At 37.2% G+C, this 19,947-nt stretch overlaps 1 protein-coding gene across 1 annotated transcript in view; it reads left to right on the top strand.

Annotated features, from left to right (window-relative positions):
• LOC120040201 (transient receptor potential cation channel subfamily M member 5-like) overlaps positions 1 to 19,012 on the top strand; it is a gene marked incomplete at its 3' end in the record, with an annotated part of 63,041 nt that extends 44,029 nt beyond the window's left edge. The window contains 8 exon segments of the mRNA XM_038985446.1: positions 574 to 686; positions 1,073 to 1,178; positions 2,389 to 2,622; positions 3,576 to 3,694; positions 5,258 to 5,390; positions 5,767 to 5,941; positions 18,013 to 18,181; positions 18,834 to 19,012. Of these exon segments, the coding sequence (XP_038841374.1) occupies positions 574 to 686; positions 1,073 to 1,178; positions 2,389 to 2,622; positions 3,576 to 3,694; positions 5,258 to 5,390; positions 5,767 to 5,941; positions 18,013 to 18,181; positions 18,834 to 19,012 (1,228 nt within the window).
• Positions 19,013 to 19,947: the final 935 nt, after the last annotated feature.

Below are 19,947 nucleotides of genomic sequence, written 5' to 3'. Positions count from 1 at the left end.
TTGCAGGATTATAGCAAAATAGTGTCCTCAATTTTACAGTAAATGATTCACAACATCCTTTCAGATTATGGCTGAACTACCTCTTTTAACCTCCCCAATACACTAAAATGTGCTTGTCTTACTTAAAAATATATATATGTTAAACATGTAATACAATTAGTATGGCCTATGTAATACAATTAGTATGGCCTATGTAGTACAATTAGTATGGCCTATGTAGTACAATTAGTATGGCCTATGTAGTACAATTAGTTTGGCCTATGTAATACAATTAGTATGGCCTATGTAATACAATTAGTATGGCCTATGTAGTACAATTAGTATGGCCTATGTAGTACAATTAGTTTGGCCTATGTAATACAATTAGTATGGCCTATGTAGTACAATTAGTATGGCCTATGTAGTACAATTAGTTTGGCCTATGTAATACAATTAGTATGGCCTATGTAGTACAATTAGTATGGCCTATGTAGTACAATTAGTATGGCCTATGTAGTACAATTAGTATGGCCTATGTAATACAATTAGTATGGCCTAAGATAGGTTGGTAACTGCGATCATGGTTTGTCCCAGGGGTTCCTCACTAAGATCTGGTGGGGGGCGATGACTACAGACACAGCCATCTCCAAACTGGTGCTGTCTTTCTTCTGTCCCCCTCTCATCTGGACCAACCTCATCAAGTTCAGGTCACCACAGAAACAATCTAGCTTCATATTGTCAATGTTGGCACAGTCATTTCCACAGTACGGTAGGAACCGTAAGAACATATGTCTGTTGTTGAAGCACAGAGTTGTGGGTACTCGTTTCAGTGTCTGCATCTACGTGCTGGAGTGCTTGGGTCAATATGTTCATGTGTGTACCACTATCACTATGTGTGTGTGTGTGTGTGTGTACACGCCCGTGTGTGTGTGTGTGTGTGTGTGTGTATGCGCCCGTGTGTGTGTATGTGTGTGTGTATGCGCTCGTGTGTGTGTGTATGCGCCCCTGTGTGTGTGTGTGTGTGTGTGTGTGCATGCATCGGCCCTGTCCTCGTGTGTGTAGTCATGTTGTCTCTATGTGTGTAATGATGCAGTGATGAGGAGCTAGACAGTCGTGGTGGAGGAGAGGAGCAGTATGTGGAACTAGACAGTCTGGACACAGAAAAGGCCCTGCTACTAACAGACAATGACCCTTTGTGAGTTATAAAACCATTTATTCTACTATACCTGCTGTTTATAAAGGGACATAAAGTGTAGTCAACTTTGTTCTAAGGGCAGAAAGAATCTGATTGGTTTAGGGCAGAACAAATCCGATTGGTTTCTACAAGGTCAATGGGCGGGGTTTAACAGATGTACAACTTTTGAAAACATGGCGGAGGTTGGAACTGAAAATATTGTAAATAAAACTTTGAGTTACAAGTTCTACGTTTTGAAATCATTGTTGTGTTACAGTAGTCAGACAAATGTGACAACATCTTTAAGATACAGCTGGTCTCATGACTTGAAGGAAACAGCAAAATGTGGCAAGCTAGCAGCAACATGTTAAACTAATCAAAGCAAGCTAGCTTGCTAAGTATTTACCTCTTAGCTACTCATGTTGAATTAATACAGAGCTAGCTAGCTAGGTGTCAAATATACAAGTCAGCTAACATTTACTTTATTGAAATGGTAAGTTGAATAAGCTATATGAACTTTTAAAAATGGGGATGGACAGTTATGGTAGCCTAGTGGTTAGAGCGTTAGGCCAGTAACTGAGCTGACAAGGTAAAAAAAATCGGGAAGAGCGGGAGCAGACGTGACAGTAGCAACGTAAAATGCTAAGCTAAACAGCTATTTGGCTAGCAAATAGCTATCTTTTAGTAATGTTGAGACATAGAATAGAGCTAGCTAGCTTGGTCTCAAATATACCAGTAAATCAGCTCCCACTTTCTTTATCAAAATATTTAGTTTTATAAGCTATATAAACTTAACAATTGGAATGGACAGTTATGTTTCCCTGGGGGCAGAAACGTAAAATGTTAAACTATATGTAGCTTAGCTGAGCAGGGCACTACTTCCTACTAAGGTTGAATTATAAAATCGAATTAGCTAGCAAGCTAGGTCAAAAATATGCCAGTAGGTCAGTTAGCATTTGTTTTATTAAAGGTTTAGTTGAATAAACTATAAAAACAATTGTTCTGCCCTAAACCAATCAGATTATTTATGCACTTAGAACAAAGTTGACTACACTTCATGTCAACCTGCCTTTTAGCAGCCTTGTGAGTTAGCCAGTCTGGTAATATAAGGCTAGAATTTTTGTGGACTGTTGAAGAAGACTGTATATAAAAAACTATAATCAAGTAAAATTCCCAATTTTCAATTTGTTGTATGGTGTTCCAGAGACTCGGGTGGTCCTCCTGGTGGCGTGGAGGGCCAGAGCAGCGCCGCCGTGTGGTGGCGTTTCCTGCTGCGTCGCTGGCGTCGCTTCTGGAGTGCCCCGGTCACTGTGTTCCTAGGCAACGTCATCATGTACTTTGCTTTCCTCATCCTGTTCACCTACGTGCTCCTGCTGGACTTTCGTCCTCCGCCCCCCGCGGGCCCTGGGGCCCCTGAGATCATGCTCTACTTCTGGGTCTTCACCCTGGTGCTGGAGGAGCTGAGACAGGTATGTTGACGTCACAGGCTGGATCTGAACTCTGGTCTCCCACGAGAGAAACCAATGTCTTAATTGTTAGACCGAGAGGAAATGTCCTTGTAGGGCTGAGGGTGACAATGGCAGAGCTACCTAGGGAGACCATGAGCCCAACTCATGTCATCATCATTGACATCACTTCCCACGGGTTTTGATTTCAATTTGTTTGAGTTGTCAACTAACGTGAATTCAATGTGAAAATAAAATTTAAAAAATCACCATGTCATTGGATTTAGGTTAAAAGTTAGGGCAATTTTTTTTTTCACATGTCATTATTTGTTGTTGAAATTACTTGGCAACAACGTTGATTCAACCAGTTTTTGCCCAGTGAGCTCCCGAGTGGCGCAGCGGTCTAAGGCACTGCATCTCAGTGCAAGAGGCGTCACTACAGTCCCTAGTTTGAATCCAGGCTGTATCACATCCGGCTGTGATTGGCAGTCCCATAGGGCGGCGCACAATTGGCCCAGCGTCGTCTGAGTTAGGGTTTGGCCGGGGTAGGACGTCATTGTAAATAATAATTTGTTCTTAACTGACTTGCCTAGTTACATAAAGGTTACATAGCAGAATATCTGTGTCTGAAATGGCACCCTATTCCCTACATACTGAACTACTTTCGACAAGGGCCCTGTTCAAAACACTAAGTAGTGGACTAAGGAATATGGTTCCAGTTCAGTGCTTCTCAACTCTGTTCCTCAGGTACTCTTATCAGCTGTTGATAAGTTGCATCAGGTGTGCGTGCGGCTAGACAAAATATGTGCAGAGTTGAGGATACTCGAGGACTGTTGTTGAGGATAAATTATTTTTAGCCTGGGGAAATTTGACATAAATTACTCAAATGACCTCGAAATATACACAAATAGAATGATACTGCTAATGGTGATGTTCTAACAGAGTGAACTAACACTTTATTGACCTGGGTGATGCAGAGTTTCTTCACAGACGAAGACATGAGCATCCTGAAGAAATTCAAGCTGTACGTGGAGGACAACTGGAACAAGTGTGACATGGTGGCCATCTCACTCTTCGTAATCAGTGTGTCCTGCAGGTGAGCAGAGTCCTTCCTCTCTTGCATCCAATTTCCTCTCTTGCAACCAACAAAGTTCCATCTATATGCAGATGATAGTTATATATTAATGTGCTCCTTCTCTGGTTCAGGCTGTTGAAGAGCTCCAGACTGCTTTCAGTCACTGCAGGCCTCCCTTTATGGTCTCAAACTGGTCATGAATATAAAAATTAAAAAAAACTAAATTCATGACCTTTACCAGAGCTAGAACTCTGCCAGAGAACGTTAGCATTGTCACATCTGGTGGCTTATCCATTGAAAAGTGTCATCCTACAAATACCTAGGTATTTGGTTGGATGACAAGTTGTCCTTTAAAGTTCATGTGGATAATCTTGTGAGGAAGCTTACATTGAAATTGGGTTTTTCTTTTCGTAATAAGGCTTGCTTCCCGCTTATGTCTAGGAAGAAGCTTGTTCAGGCCACTTTTCTCTCTGTAATTGATTATGGTGACTTGTTGTATATGCATGCAGCCTCCTCTGTCTTACAGAGACTGGACTCTGTTTATCATGCATCCTTGGGCTCTATTGTAAATGCCAAGTCACTCACCCACCATTGCACATTGTACCAAATGGTAGGTTGGACTTCACTTTATATGCGCAGAAAGATACATTTGTATGTGTTCATCTACAAAGCCCTTTTGGGTAAACTCCCTCTTTACCTCTGTAGTCTGGTCTCCTTCACCACCAGCAGTTACCATACCCGGTCTGCTAGGTGGTTTCTACTTAAAGTCCCCAGGACATTCACAGTATTTTGCAAGACTGCCTTCTCTTATTGTGCACCAGACTCATGGAATAATCTACAATGCATGCTTCCATCTAGATATGTTAGTGCCACTGAATTAATTTAAAAATATTGCTGGGAGACATACAGAGGAGTGTAAATTCTTTTTTTTAGGCTGGATCATGTTGTATTGTTGTATGTTTTAATTATGTAATGTATTGATTGTTGCTGCCTTTTTGGCCAGGTCTCCCTTGAGAAAGAGGCTCTGGGTCTCAATGGGCTTTTCCTGGTTAAATAAATACAAAATACAAATATACAGGTGTAGGATCTTAATTTGACCAGTTTCATCGCAAGAGTAAAATAACCCTGCAGCAGGAGGATTTGATTTTAAAAAAGTGATGATTTCTAACAGGAAATTAGTTTTGATAGGCTACAGTAGGTAGGCTATATGATAGGCTACAGTAGGTAGGCTATATGATAGGCTACAGTAGGCTATAGTTGTGGTGTGATATCTAGTGATAGATAACTGAGAACTGCTGATTTTCAGTAAATTTACTGTATGAAGTGACATTGGTAGTGACATTAACTCCGTACAGCTGGGGTATTCAAATCTGACCCTACGAGGTCCGGGGACTACTGCTGCTTTGGTCTTCTACCTGATAATTCATTGCATCCACCTGGTGTCCCAGGTCTTAATCAGTTCCTGATTAGGGGGAGGATAAAAAATAATAAATAAATAAAAATCTGTGGAACTGGCTTCGAGGTCTAGATTTGAATGAGGGCCAGAGTTTAATGTAGGTCTAATATAGGATGTAATTATGACAGGATGATGAAAGACACGTATGAGGCAGGACGAACGGTTCTGGCGCTGGACTTCATGGTGTTCACACTGCGTCTCATCCACATCTTCGCCATCCACAAGCAACTGGGGCCCAAGATCATCATTGTGGAGAGGATGGTAAAGTAGAGAACTGTTCAAAAGACAAACACGTATGACCCACAAAGCATGATCCATAAATACAACGTAGCCCCACTAACCACATTTACAAAACTCTGATGTATTTGTGTATCAGGGTTGAGGTCAAATCCAGTCAATTCAGAAAGTTAACCAAATAAAACATTTTAAAAAATTGTCATTGATTATTATTATTTTTCATTGTAATTGTAATTCCAGTGTACTTCCTGAATTGACTGGATTTGAAATGTAATTCAACCCCAACCCTGGTGTGTATAAATGGAATTGTGGTTCTAACCGTACTTTATTACCTGGTACATTTGTAGTGTATGTCAGATGAGGATTACACGTACTGTTTGTGCTCTGTTCTTCCTGGCAGATGAAGGATGTGTTCTTCTTCCTGTTCTTCCTGAGTGTGTGGCTCATAGCGTACGGCGTGGCTACTCAGGCCCTTCTCCACCCCAACGACCCGCGCCTAGACTGGGTGTTTCGCAGGGTCCTGTATCGACCCTACCTGCACATCTTTGGCCAGATCCCACTGGAGGAGATTGACGGTGAGATAGAATGTTTTCTGTTTTCTAGCAGTGCCTCTGCTCTTATAGTCATGTACATGTAGATCACATGTAGTTTAGTTTACATGTAGTTCACATGTAGTTTACATGTTGTTCAGGAGACATGTAGTGTATACCACAGGAGGTTGGTAGCACCTTCATTGGAGAGGACGAGCTCATGGTCATGTCTGGAACGAAGTAAGTGGAATGATATCAAATCCATCAAACACATGGTTTATATGGATCCATATTCTCTGTTCCAGCCATTATTATGAGCCATCCTCCCCTCAGCAGCCTCCACTGGTGCACATGTAGTTTACATGTAGTTCCGTTTACATGTAGTTTACATTACGTTTACATGTAGTTCCGTTTACATGTAGTTCCGTTTACATGTAGTTTACATTACGTTTACATGTAGTTCCGTTTACATGTAGTTTACATTACGTTTACATGTAGTTCCATTTACATGTAGTTTACATTAAGTTTACATGTAGTCAGTGTACATGTAGTTTACATTTAGTCAATTTACATGTATTTTACACTTAGTTTACATGTACTTCCGTTTACGTGTAGTTTACACATAGCCAGTTTACATGTAGTTTACACATAGCCAGTTTACATGTAGTTCACATGTAGTCAGTTCACATGTAGTTTACACATAGCCAGTTTACATGTAGTTCACATGTAGTCAGTTCACATGTAGTCAGTTTACATGTAGTTTACACATTGCCAGTTTACATGTAGTTTACACATTGCCAGTTTAAATGTAGTTTACATGTAGATCCGTTTTCATGTCATTTACATGTGGTTCTGTTTACATGTTCTTTACATGTGGTTCCGTTGTCATGTAGTTTACATGTAGTTCAGTTGTCATGTAGTTTACATGTAGTCAGTGTACATGTAGTTTACATTTAGTCAATTTACATGTATTTTACACTTAGTTTACATGTACTTCCGTTTACGTGTAGTTTACACATAGCCAGTTTACATGTAGTTTACACATAGCCAGTTTACATGTAGTTCACATGTAGTCAGTTCACATGTAGTCAGTTTACATGTAGTTTACACATTGCCAGTTTACATGTAGTTTACACATTGCCAGTTTAAATGTAGTTTACATGTAGATCCGTTTTCATGTCATTTACATGTGGTTCTGTTTACATGTTCTTTACATGTGGTTCCGTTGTCATGTAGTTTACATGTAGTTCAGTTGTCATGTAGTTTACATGTAGTTCAGTTTACATGTAGTTTACATGTAGTTCAGTTTACATGTAGTTCAGTTTACATGTAGTTCAGTTTACATGTAGTTCAGTTTACATGTAGTTTACATGTAGTTCAGTTTACATGTAGTTTACATGTAGTTCAGTTTACATGTAGTTTACATGTAGTTCAGTTTACATGTAGTTTACATGTAGTTCAGTTTACATGTAGTTTACATGTAGTTCAGTTTACATGTAGTTTTTTTATTTTTTATTTTTTATTTTTTTTATTTTTTTTATTTTTCTTGGGGTGGATCAGCTTAATATTGCGGAAAGAATGTTGCTTCCAATGTAATTGTCTGCATCATTTCCAATCCCCCATATTTTTTTGGGTAAATATATATATCCATACACGCATGCATACATATATACATATATACATACACATACCTATATAGACATACATACTTTTTTAAAGAATATACCTTTATTATTATTCCCCGCAACCCTACCACCGCTCCCCCAATTGGAGTAAACTAACAAACACCTCTGCTTTTACCTTCAATTTATACATCTTATACCTATTTTACAGACACAGACTACTTTATAATAGTTCTCTCGTTTGTTCTTAGTCCTTCCTCTATTTCTGTTGTCCATCCAATTTTATTTCCACTTGTAACTGTGCCATTTCACAAAAGCTCCGCACCTATACACATTTCACAGATCCCGTATGCCCTACATTGTTTATCTTGTTATTAGTCCCACCCTTCAGTTCCACTCAACCCTTCCCATCTATCTTCCAACATCATCCATTTCGGATTTTTATTTGCCATATATTTTTCAACTGTGCTGTGATGCTTCACAAAAGATTTGAACCTTCCTATTCTCATAGCTTCTACAGATTGTAAATTAAAAATAAACATTTTTGCTAAAATAATTATTATATTATTGATTGATTGACTATGGCTTTTCAAATCCCCCAGTATTGCTATCTGTAGCGTTAGTTCTAGGCAAATGTTGCAATTCTTCAGCCATTCCTGGACCTGTGACCAAAAACGAGCTACATATGGACAATACCAAAATAAATGATCTAATGACTCTGCCTCCTCACAACAGAATCTGCAGAGCTGGGAAGATTGTATACCCCATATATATAACATTCTATTAGTTGCAAGAATTTTGTACAGTAATTTAAATTGAAAAATTCGAAGTTTTGAATCCGGCGTTGTTTTGCGTATCAATTCATAAACCATGTGCCATGGAATGGGTACATCGAAAATCTCTTCCCAACTATTTTGCAATTTATATGGCACAGCTGTCAGTTTTTTGGTCCTTAAATGAAATTGGTATATGTTTTTATTTATCACACTTTTCTTTAACCATTTATGTTCTTTAATACAGGGCCGACATACAAGTTCCTTACTTTTTTCCCCTTCTACTTGCCTCTTCCATTTTTGTGGTAATGCTGCAATTAATTGGTTGTAATTTTGGGTAGAGCAGACATTTCCATATGTCTGTGTTAGCTGCATGTGTGACATAACTCCACCAGTCCTATTTATGATATCATTCACAAAAATTATACCTTTTTTAAACATTTCTTCGATAAATACAGTTTTTTTATCAATTACTATATTTGAATTTAACCACAATATTTGTTGTACTATTTGTTCCGTCCTTTCAGGTGGATTAAACTGAAATTGCAACCAACTTTCTAAGGCTTGTTTAAAAAATAAGGATATTTTGGAGATTATTTCCTTTTCAAACAACCGAAAGTGAGCAGGTGTAATTTGAATAAAGGGAAAAAGGCCCTTCTTGAACATAGGATGAGACATTCGTACCAATTTACTAGAGAACCAGTTTGGATTTAAGTATAACTTTTGTATGACTGATGCCTTTAGTGAGAGGTCTAATGCTTTAATATTTAATAATTTCTGCCCTCCGAATTCATATTCGTTATATAAATAGGCCCTTTTAATTTTATCTGGCTTGCCGTTCCAAATAAAATGGAATATTTTTTGTTCATATAATTTAAAAAGCAGGTCACTAGGTGTAGGCAAAACCATAAGCAAATAGGTAAACTGTGATATGACTAAAGAGTTAATCAGGGTGATTTTTCCACAAATAGACAAGTATTTTCCTTTCCATGGTAGCAAGATCTTATCTATTTTTGCTAACTTTCTATAAAAATTTATTGGAGTGAGATCATTTCTTTCTTTTGGGATTTTTATACCGAGTATGTCCACATCTCCGTCAGACCATTTAATTGGTAAACTACATGGCAATATAAAATGTGTATTTTTTAGTGATCCAATACGTAATATGGTACATTTATCATAATTTGGTTTTAATCCAGAGAGGATAGCAAAGGTATCTAGATCCTCTATGAGGCCGTGGAGAGACTCTAGTTGTGGTTTTAAAAGAAAACATGAATCATCAGCGTACAATGACACCTTAGTTTTTAAGCCACGGATTTCTAATCCATTAATATTAATGTTTGATCTAATTTTAACAGCTAACATTTCGATGGCAATAATAAATAGATATGCCGATAGTGGACAACCTTGTTTTACTCCTCTAGATAGTTTAAAACTTTCTGAGATGTAGCCATTATTTACTATTTTACACCTAGGGTTACTATACATAATTTTAACCCATTTTATAAGAGATTCCCCAAAATTGAAATATTCTAGGCATTTATATATAAACTCCAGTCGTACTTTATCAAAAGCCTTTTCAAAATCAGCTATGAAAACCAGACCTGGTGTCCCCGATATTTCATAGTGTTCTATTGTTTCCAGTACTTGCCTTATATTATCTCCAATGTATCGTCCATGTAAAAAACCTGTCTGATTAGGATGAATAATATCTGACAATCCCTTTTTTATTCTATGCGCCAAGCATTTTGCTAGGATTTTTGCATCACAACACTGAAGTGTAAGAGGTCTCCAATTTTTTAATTGGACTGGATCTTTATATATACCACTTGGGTCCTGTTTCAGTAATAACGATATCAGACCTTGTTGCGTGTCTGATAATCTACCATTTATATAGGAGTGGTTAAAACAAGCTAATAATGGTCCTTTGAGTATATCAAAAAAAGTTTTGTATACTTCCACTGGTATGCCATCCAGCCCTGGAGTTTTCCCATCCTTAAAGGCCCCAATTGCATCAAGCAGTTCCTCCTCTGTAATTTGGCCTTCACATGAGTCTTTCTGTACAGATGTTAATTTTACATTATTAATAGGAAAAAAATCCATACAATTAGTTTCAGTTAGTGGAGATGGAGGAGCCTGAAACGAAAACATATTCTTAAAGTACTTTACTTCCTCTTTCAAAATATCATTTGGTGAATCATGCGTGACTCCATCATTTGTAACAAGTTTTAATACATTTTTTTTGGTAGCATTTCTATATTGAAGATTGAAAAAGAATTTGGTGCATTTTTCCCCATATTCCATCCAGTTCGCTTTATTTTTATAATATATTACACTGGATCTTTCTTGAATAAGTTCCTCCATTTCTTTTTGTTTTTCCTCTAACTTATTCTGTGCCTCTATGGTACTGTTTTTATTGCTATCTAACTGTACTGTTAGTCCTTCAATTTCCTTTGTTAATATGGACTCTTTTGATCTAAATTCCCTTTGTTTTATAGATGAGTACTGAATTGCATGGCCTCTAAAGGCACACTTAAAAGTGTCCCATACAATAAGGGGATCTGCTGTACCTATGTTATGTCTGAAAAAGTCAGTTATAAAATCTTCTGTCCTAGTTCTAAACAATTTATCATCTAGTAGACTTTGATTAAATTTCCAATATCCTCGCCCACGTGGAAATTCTGTAAGAGAAATATATATGCCAATTATGTGATGATCCGACCGCATTCTGTCCCCTATCAACACTTTTTTAACTTTTGGTGCCAGAGAGAATGGTATAAGAAAGTAGTCAAGACGACTAGCTTGATTCAGCCTCCGCCATGTATATCTCACTAAATCAGGGTATTTAAGTCTCCATATATCCACTAATTCCAATATATCCATGACATTCATGATTTCCTTAAGTGCCTGAGGGTGATAGTTTGTAGTGTGATTTCCTTTCCGGTCTATAGAGGTATTTAAGACCGTATTAAAATCTCCCACTATAATAATAGAGTCTAGTGTTGCTTGTAGAGTTGATAAATTCTTATATATATTTTCAAAGAAGCTTGGATCATCATTATTCGGACCGTATAGGTTAACAAGCCATATTTGTTTATTGTCCAATAACATATTTAAAATAATCCATCTACCTTGAGGATCTGTTTGGACAATTTGCACATTTGGATCAAAATTATTGTTAATTAAAACCATCACCCCTTTTGAATTTCTTTGCCCATGGGAGAAATATATTTTGCCCCCCCAGTTCTTTTTCCACAAAACTTCATCTAAAACTGTTGAATGGGTTTCCTGTAAACAATAGATATTATAATCCTTCTCTTTTAGCCAGGTAAATACTGATCGTCTTTTCTTATTATCTGCTAAGCCATTACAATTGTAACTGGCTATACTTATTTCACCACTTACCATAATGAGACACACCTTTCATTCTTTTAATCAGAATATATTTTTGTAAACGTACTATTAAAAAGTAACATAATGATTGAGTGTCTATATAGTTGTACCATGATATTTGCATTTCTACTAAGTAAACCTCCAATTGGTCCCTACTATTCCACCCGCTAAAAGGCCTCATCTCGAGATGGCTTGTCATCCCAATGCCCGGTAGACCACCCTCGACCCCCTGTATCCCATAGCCCTGAACCGACTGGGATCCATTCTTTGAAAAGAGCATACAGTGCCATTTACCGAATTGAAGAAGATCAATTACCATATGCATTTCCATTGCCCTCACCTCGATTTGTATTATATATATCTGTGGATCATCCTCTATTGTCCCTAACATCTTTTACTTCTTCCTTCGCAACAGTTGTGGGATACACACATACACCCACACACACTCAGCCCTTACCCCCACACAACCATAAGCTCACTTTCTCAACAATTGCACCATCCCAGAGCCCAACTCAAGATGGGTCATGATTTACAAATGCACTTGCAGTTGCAGCTGCATGAGAAGGCCTGCAAGACCGCACAAAAAATTAGCAAAAATTGAGAGATTTATTTACCATTGTCATATCCTAGATAATGGAGGTCAAATGTACACCTTATTCCTGAAACACCCACAATACGGCCACCCGTCATGACCATGTCCCCACGCATCTCCATGCAGTCCGACTTTGATTTTGTGCCGCCAGGGCCACAATAATATACCCCCTCTCTGAATGTCCGAGTGTGACCCCCTCCCCATGGGTTACTGCAGCTAGTGTTGCCAGCACTGCCACTGCCTGGGTGGGGGCACCCCACCGGAATCCCCACCGGCTAGGTACAAGGTCGTCAAGGTTCTCATTAGCAGCTTTGAGAATTTCCTTGTATATTATGCTCTCCCTTTATGGGGCTTTGGCTTTGCAGGACCAACCCTGCCAAGCAGGCTCAGAATCTTGAGGGGGCAGTGCTGCTCTTGGTCTCTGACCTCATTTTAGCTGCATACTGACCGCTTACAGCGGGCACATAAAACAGTTAGGGACTTCTCCTTAGTATCTGGGTCATTCAGGTGGGTGTCTAGGGTATAGTGCCATGGACCGTACCATTAAAATAGGATAATAAATAATTAGATATAATTTATAAAAAAATAAATAAAAAATGTAGTTCTCCATGATAGGACAATAAATAAATAAGACGTATAATTCATTATAAAAGTATATCCATCATCTGAACAACATTGAAAGCCCTCATACCCGGCTCACAGCAATACATTGGCTCTGGGATATGCAACCATTTCATTACTCACTCACTCAACTTTCCAAACATAACAAATAAAATAAAAAATAAACACAAACCATACCATCCACACATACTGTGCCTTCTGTTTACTTAGTTTTTATCTTCACTATGTTGAATTAGTGCTTGTGTGTTCAATTAGTTATATGTGAAGATTTATAGAAAAGCTATATTTTTTATTGTATTGTTACAATCAGTAACCGGGCTTGAATTGTGTTTATTTCCCTCGTCTATGAGAACTTTGTAATTTTTAAAATAACCATGGAGTAGTCTTTGTGTCTCTGAACAACTGGTTATCAATATATAGTTTATCAACGACGAGAGCTACTCGTTTCGCTTTTAATCTATTTTCTTTGAAAATTGGATACAGAACTTTGCGCCGTTCTGCAATTTCCTTCGGAAACTGATCATTCATGCCAATTTTGGTCCCAGCAAGTCTTTTACCCAGGCTTTTAACCATTATTTTATCTTTAAATGAAGCAAATTTGGCAACGATTGGGCGTTCGTACCTCTGCCCTCTCTGTCCGAAGCGGTGAACGCGTTCAAGTTGGATTTTGTCATAACTTCGCGTGGAATCTGAAGCGCTGTAAGGAGGAACTCTCTAACTATAGATTCAGGAACTTCTCCTTCTTTTTCTTGGATACCTGTAAGTACCAAATTCTCTCTCATGGATCTAGTTTGTATGTCCAGTAAGGTTTCTTTCAGAACGGTGTTCTCCTTTTTAATTCCATTCATTTCGGTTTCAATCTTATTGACTGTCCCTTTTAGCGCGTGTGTTTGCTTCTCCAATGTCGCAGCTTTTTCATCACTCATCTCTAGGCTTGCCTTCAACTCTTTTATATCCTTACTAACTAATTCAAGTATACCCAGTTTGTCATTTATTGATTTTAACAGATCGGTTTCGACCTTTACCATTCCCGGTGGTGAGAATATTAAATCATCAGTGTCTGTAGAAGAGTCACGTTTTCGTTTTGTAATCGGTTCCCCTGTCTTACTCTCCGTCATGTTTGGTTGTTGCCTGTTTTCGTAATATTTGTCGATAAATGTCTCTAGTTTTAGGATTTGTTTTGTGTTATTGTCCAGATTGAAGGTTATCACTCACCAGATTAAGTAGTGCTAATATTTGAGTCTAATTTAGCAGATATTTCGAATATTATGTTTTATCTTGAGGTGCTCTACATAAATCCCTTCAGTCCGCCATTACCCTTACGTTACCTTTACGTCATACGTCAGCATGAACACATGAACTTCTAGTTTACATGTAGTTTACATGTAGATCCGTTTTCATGTTCTTTACATGTGGTTCCGTTGTCATGTTCTTTACATGTAGTTCAGTTGTCATGTAGTTTACATGTAGTTCAGTTTACATGTAGTTCAGTTTACATGTAGTTCACATGTAGTTCAGTTTACATGTAGTTCAGTTTACATGTAGTTCAGTTTACATGTAGTTTACATGTAGTTCAGTTTACATGTAGTTTACATGTAGTTCAGTTTACATGTAGTTTACATGTAGTTCAGTTTACATGTAGTTTACATGTAGTTCAGTTTACATGTAGTTCAGTTTACATGTAGTTTACATGTAGTTCAGTTTACATGTAGTTCAGTTTACATGTAGTTCAGTTTACATGTAGTTCAGTTTACATGTAGTTTACATGTAGTTCAGTTTACATGTAGTTCAGTTTACATGTAGTTTACATGTAGTATACATGTGGTTCCATTGTCATGTAGTTTACATGTAGTTCAGTTTACATGTAGTTCAGTTTACATGTAGTTTACATGTAGTTCAGTTTACATGTAGTTCAGTTTACATGTAGTTCACATGTAGTTCAGTTTACATGTAGTTCAGTTTACATGTAGTTCAGTTTACATGTAGTTTACATGTAGTTCAGTTTACATGTAGTTCAGTTTACATGTAGTTTACATGTAGTTCAGTTTACATGTAGTTTACATGTAGTTTAGTTTACATGTAGTTTACATGTAGTTTACATGTAGTTCAGTTTACATGTAGTTTACATGTAGTTTACATGTAGTTTACATGTAGTTTACATGTAGTTCACATGTAGTTTACATGTAGTTCACATGTAGTTTACATGTAGTTCAGTTTACATGTAGTTTACATGTAGTTCAGTTTACATGTAGTTTACATGTAGTTCAGTTTACATGTAGTTTACATGTAGTTCAGTTTACATGTAGTTTACATGTAGTTCAGTTTACATGTAGTTTACATGTAGTTCAGTTTACATGTAGTTTACATGTAGTTCAGTTTACATGTAGTTTACATGTAGTTCAGTTTACATGTAGTTTACATGTAGTTCAGTTTACATGTAGTTTACATGTAGTTTACATGTAGTTTACATGTAGTTCAGTTTACATGTAGTTTACATGTAGTTTACATGTAGTTTACATGTAGTTTACATGTAGTTCAGTTTACATGTAGTTTACATGTAGTTTACATGTAGTTTACATGTAGTTTACATGTAGTTTACATGTAGTTCAGTTTACATGTAGTTTACATGTAGTTCAGTTTACATGTAGTTTACATGTAGTTCAGTTTACATGTAGTTTACATGTAGTTCAGTTTACATGTAGTTTACATGTAGTTCAGTTTACATGTAGTTTACATGTAGTTCAGTTTACATGTAGTTTACATGTAGTTCAGTTTACATGTAGTTTACATGTAGTTCAGTTTACATGTAGTTTACATGTAGTTCAGTTTACATGTAGTTTACATGTAGTTCAGTTTACATGTAGTTTACATGTAGTTCAGTTTACATGTAGTTTACATGTAGTTCAGTTTACATGTAGTTTACATGTAGTTCAGTTTACATGTAGTTTACATGTAGTTCAGTTTACATGTAGTTTACATGTAGTTCAGTTTACATGTAGTTTACATGTAGTTCAGTTTACATGTAGTTTACATGTAGTTCAGTTTACATGTAGTTTACATGTAGTTCAGTTTACATGTAGTTTACATGTAGTTCAGTTTACATGTAGTTTACATGTAGTTCAGTTTACATGTAGTTTACATGTAGTTCAGTTTACATGTAGTTTACATGTAGTTCAGTTTACATGTAGTTTACATGTAGTTCAGTTTACATGTAGTTTACATGTAGTTCAGTTACATGTAGTTTACATGTAGTTCAGTTTACATGTAGTTTACATGTAGTTCAGTTTACATGTAGTTACATGTAGTTCAGTTTACATGTAGTTACATGTAGTTCAGTTTACATGTAGTTTACATGTAGTTCAGTTTACATGTAGTTTACATGTAGTTCAGTTTACATGTAGTTTACATGTAGTTCAGTTTACATGTAGTTTACATGTAGTTCAGTTTACATGTAGTTTTACATGTAGTTCAGTTTACATGTAGTTTACATGTAGTTCAGTTTACATGTAGTTTACATGTAGTTCAGTTTACATGTAGTTTACATGTAGTTCAGTTTACATGTAGTTTACATGTAGTTCAGTTTACATGTAGTTTACATGTAGTTCAGTTTACATGTAGTTTACATGTAGTTTACATGTAGTTCAGTTTACATGTAGTTTACATGTAGTTCAGTTTACATGTAGTTTACATGTAGTTCAGTTTACATGTAGTTTACATGTAGTTCAGTTTACATGTAGTTTACATGTAGTTCAGTTTACATGTAGTTTACATGTAGTTCAGTTTACATGTAGTTTACATGTAGTTCAGTTACATGTAGTTTACATGTAGTTCAGTTTACATGTAGTTTACATGTAGTCAGTTTACATGTAGTTTACATGTAGTTCAGTTTACATGTAGTTTACATGTAGTTCAGTTTACATGTAGTTTACATGTAGTTCAGTTTACATGTAGTTTACATGTAGTTCAGTTTACATGTAGTTTACATGTAGTTCAGTTTACATGTAGTATACATGTGGTTCCAGTTGTCATGTAGTTTACATGTGTCAGTTTCATGTAGTTACATGTAGTTCAGTTTACATGTAGTTTACATGTAGTTCAGTTTACATGTAGTTTACATGTAGTTCAGTTTACATGTAGTTTACATGTAGTTCAGTTTACATGTAGTTTACATGTAGTTCACATGTAGTTTACATGTAGTTCAGTTTACATGTAGTTTACATGTAGTTCAGTTTACATGTAGTTTACATGTAGTTCAGTTTACATGTAGTTTACATGTAGTTCAGTTTACATGTAGTTTACATGTAGTTCAGTTTACATGTAGTTTACATGTAGTTCAGTTTACATGTAGTTTACATGTAGTTCCGTTTACATGTAGTTTACATGTAGTTCAGTTTAAATGTAGTTTACAAGTAGTTCAGTTTAAATGTAGTTTACAAGTACTTATGTTTATATGTAGTTTACATGTAGATCCATTTTCATGTGGTTCCGTTGACATGTTTTTACATGTCGTTTACATGTCATTCAGTTAAAATGTAGTTTACATGTCATTTACATGTGGTTCCATTGTCATGTAGTTTACATGTAGTTTACGTGTAGTTCAGTTTACATGCAGTTTACATGTAGTTTACATGTAGTTTACATGTAGTTCAGTTTACATGCAGTTTACATGTAGTTTACATGTAGTTTACATGTAGTTCAGTTTACATGCAGTTTACATGTAGTATACATGTAGTTTACATGTAGTTCAGTTTACATGTAGTTCAGTTTACATGTAGTTCAGTTTACATGCAGTTTACATGTAGTATACATGTAGTTTACATGTAGTTCAGTTTACATGTAGTTCAGTTTACATGTAGTTCAGTTTACATGCAGTTTACATGTAGTTTACATGTAGTTTACATGTAGTTCAGTGGTACATCTTGTTGTCATTCACTATATATCTTGAATTATTAGTGAACATAAGAGCCTTGGTGTAAATCAAAGTATTTCTGCATGCTTGACCACACTGCTCAGCGGGCGACCTGCGTCTGTGTCACGCAGTGCATTTTCTTGTTCGTTAAAGCAAATATCTGTGAACAACCGATAGTGAAGAACTATCTAATGTAATCTTCCCAGTGGCACGGATGCCCGAGACCAACTGCACCACAGTGATAGAGGAGATCATCATGGGAACTCTGCCCCCTTGTCCCAACATCTACGCCAACTGGCTGGTCATCCTACTGCTGGTCATCTTCTTACTGGTTACCAACGTTCTGCTGCTCAACCTCCTCATCGCCATGTTCAGGTCAGACTCAACACACACGCTACTCTGCAGCTCAGCTGGTAGAACATGGGGCTTGACGACGACAGGATAGTGGGTTAAATTCTCGGGAAAACCACCCGTATGTAAAATTAAAACATATGCTAAATGGCAAATATGTACAAGGTCAGACTTAACACACGCGTGTTACTCAGGCCACAGTCATCACCCAGGAAATAATAGTATACTCTGATGAGGGAGACTCCAAAAACATGTCCCAATTCAGGGACCAATTCCATGATCATGTGCTGCAAGAACAGAGGTTTTGGATGTATCCATTGACATCCACTGTGTGAAACCAAAATAAACTGGCACAATCATTGACACATACTTTTGTTTTGTTTTCTCTGACCCAGAACAGCTGGTAGAAAGTTTTGTTTGAACAAAGCATATAGACTTACAGAGCTTTTAATGATTGACAGGAAGAGTCTGGCCTGAACTGTGACTGTCTCACACAACCATCTGATATGATTATTATTAATAATAATAATGATTTAAGGTTGTATATTTCACGGGCATACACAATTCAACTGTCTCCCTACCTTGGATTACCACAGAAAAAAGATCAATACTTACTCACGTGTATCTCATGCAGTGTGTTCTCACTGTGATCTTTCCTCCACCTGCGTGCCTACAGCTACACGTTCCAGGTGGTGCAGGGCAAGACAGACATCTTCTGGAAGTTCCAGAGGTACAACCTGATCGTGGAGTACCACAGCCGGCCTGCCTTAGCCCCGCCCTTCATCATCATCAGCCACTGCTCCCAGCTGCTCCTCAGCCTGGTCAAGAGGCCTGAGCCCAAACTGGAGCAACTAGGTAGGACCAGAAACAGACATATTTTACATTGCATACATACAGACATGTATAGTTATGTAGGTACATAATCACACGTTCATATACAGTGCATGTGTTTTTATATGTTGTTGGTTGCAGCAGCCCTACTGCACATCGTAGTGTGAACGTACACAATGCAATTCAGTTTAATATGAAACATAACACTCATGGACAGTATACAGGTCCTTACACAGCGGTGTTGGTGCTAGTATATAGATACCTACAGAGTGGTGTTGGTGCTAGTATATAGATACTAACAGAGCGGTGTTGGTGCTAGTATATAGATTCTTACAGAGCGGTGTTGGTGCTAGTATATAGATACCTACAGAGCGGTGTTGGTGCTAGTATATAGATACCTACAGAGCGGTGTTGGTGCTAGTATATAGATACCTACAGAGTGGTGTTGGTGCTAGTATATAGATACCTACAGAGTGGTGTTGGTGCTAGTATATAGATACCTACAGAGTGGTGTTGGTGCTAGTATATAGATACCTACAGAGTGGTGTTGGTGCTAGTATATAGATACCTACAGAGTGGTGTTGGTGCTAGTATATAGATACCTACAGAGTGGTGTTGGTGCTAGTATATAGATACCTACAGAGTGGTGTTGGTGCTAGTATATAGATACCTACAGAGCTGGTGTTGGTGCTAGTATATAGATACCTACAGAGCGGTGTTGGTGCTAGTATATAGATACCTACAGAGCGGTGTTGGTGCTAGTATATAGATACCTACAGAGCGGTGTTGGTGCTAGTATATAGATACCTACAGAGCGGTGTTGGTGCTAGTATATAGATACCTACAGAGTGGTGTTGGTGCTAGTATATAGATACCTACAGAGTGGTGTTGGTGCTAGTATATAGATACCTACAGAGTGGTGTTGGTGCTAGTATATAGATACCTACAGAGTGGTGTTG

This window comes from Salvelinus namaycush, unplaced genomic scaffold (assembly GCF_016432855.1).
Source record: "Salvelinus namaycush isolate Seneca unplaced genomic scaffold, SaNama_1.0 Scaffold335, whole genome shotgun sequence".
NCBI classification, from domain to species: Eukaryota; Metazoa; Chordata; class Actinopteri; order Salmoniformes; family Salmonidae; genus Salvelinus; species Salvelinus namaycush.
The sequence above is the reverse complement of the archived record's forward strand: the minus strand, read 5'-3'. Positions and strand labels throughout refer to the sequence as shown.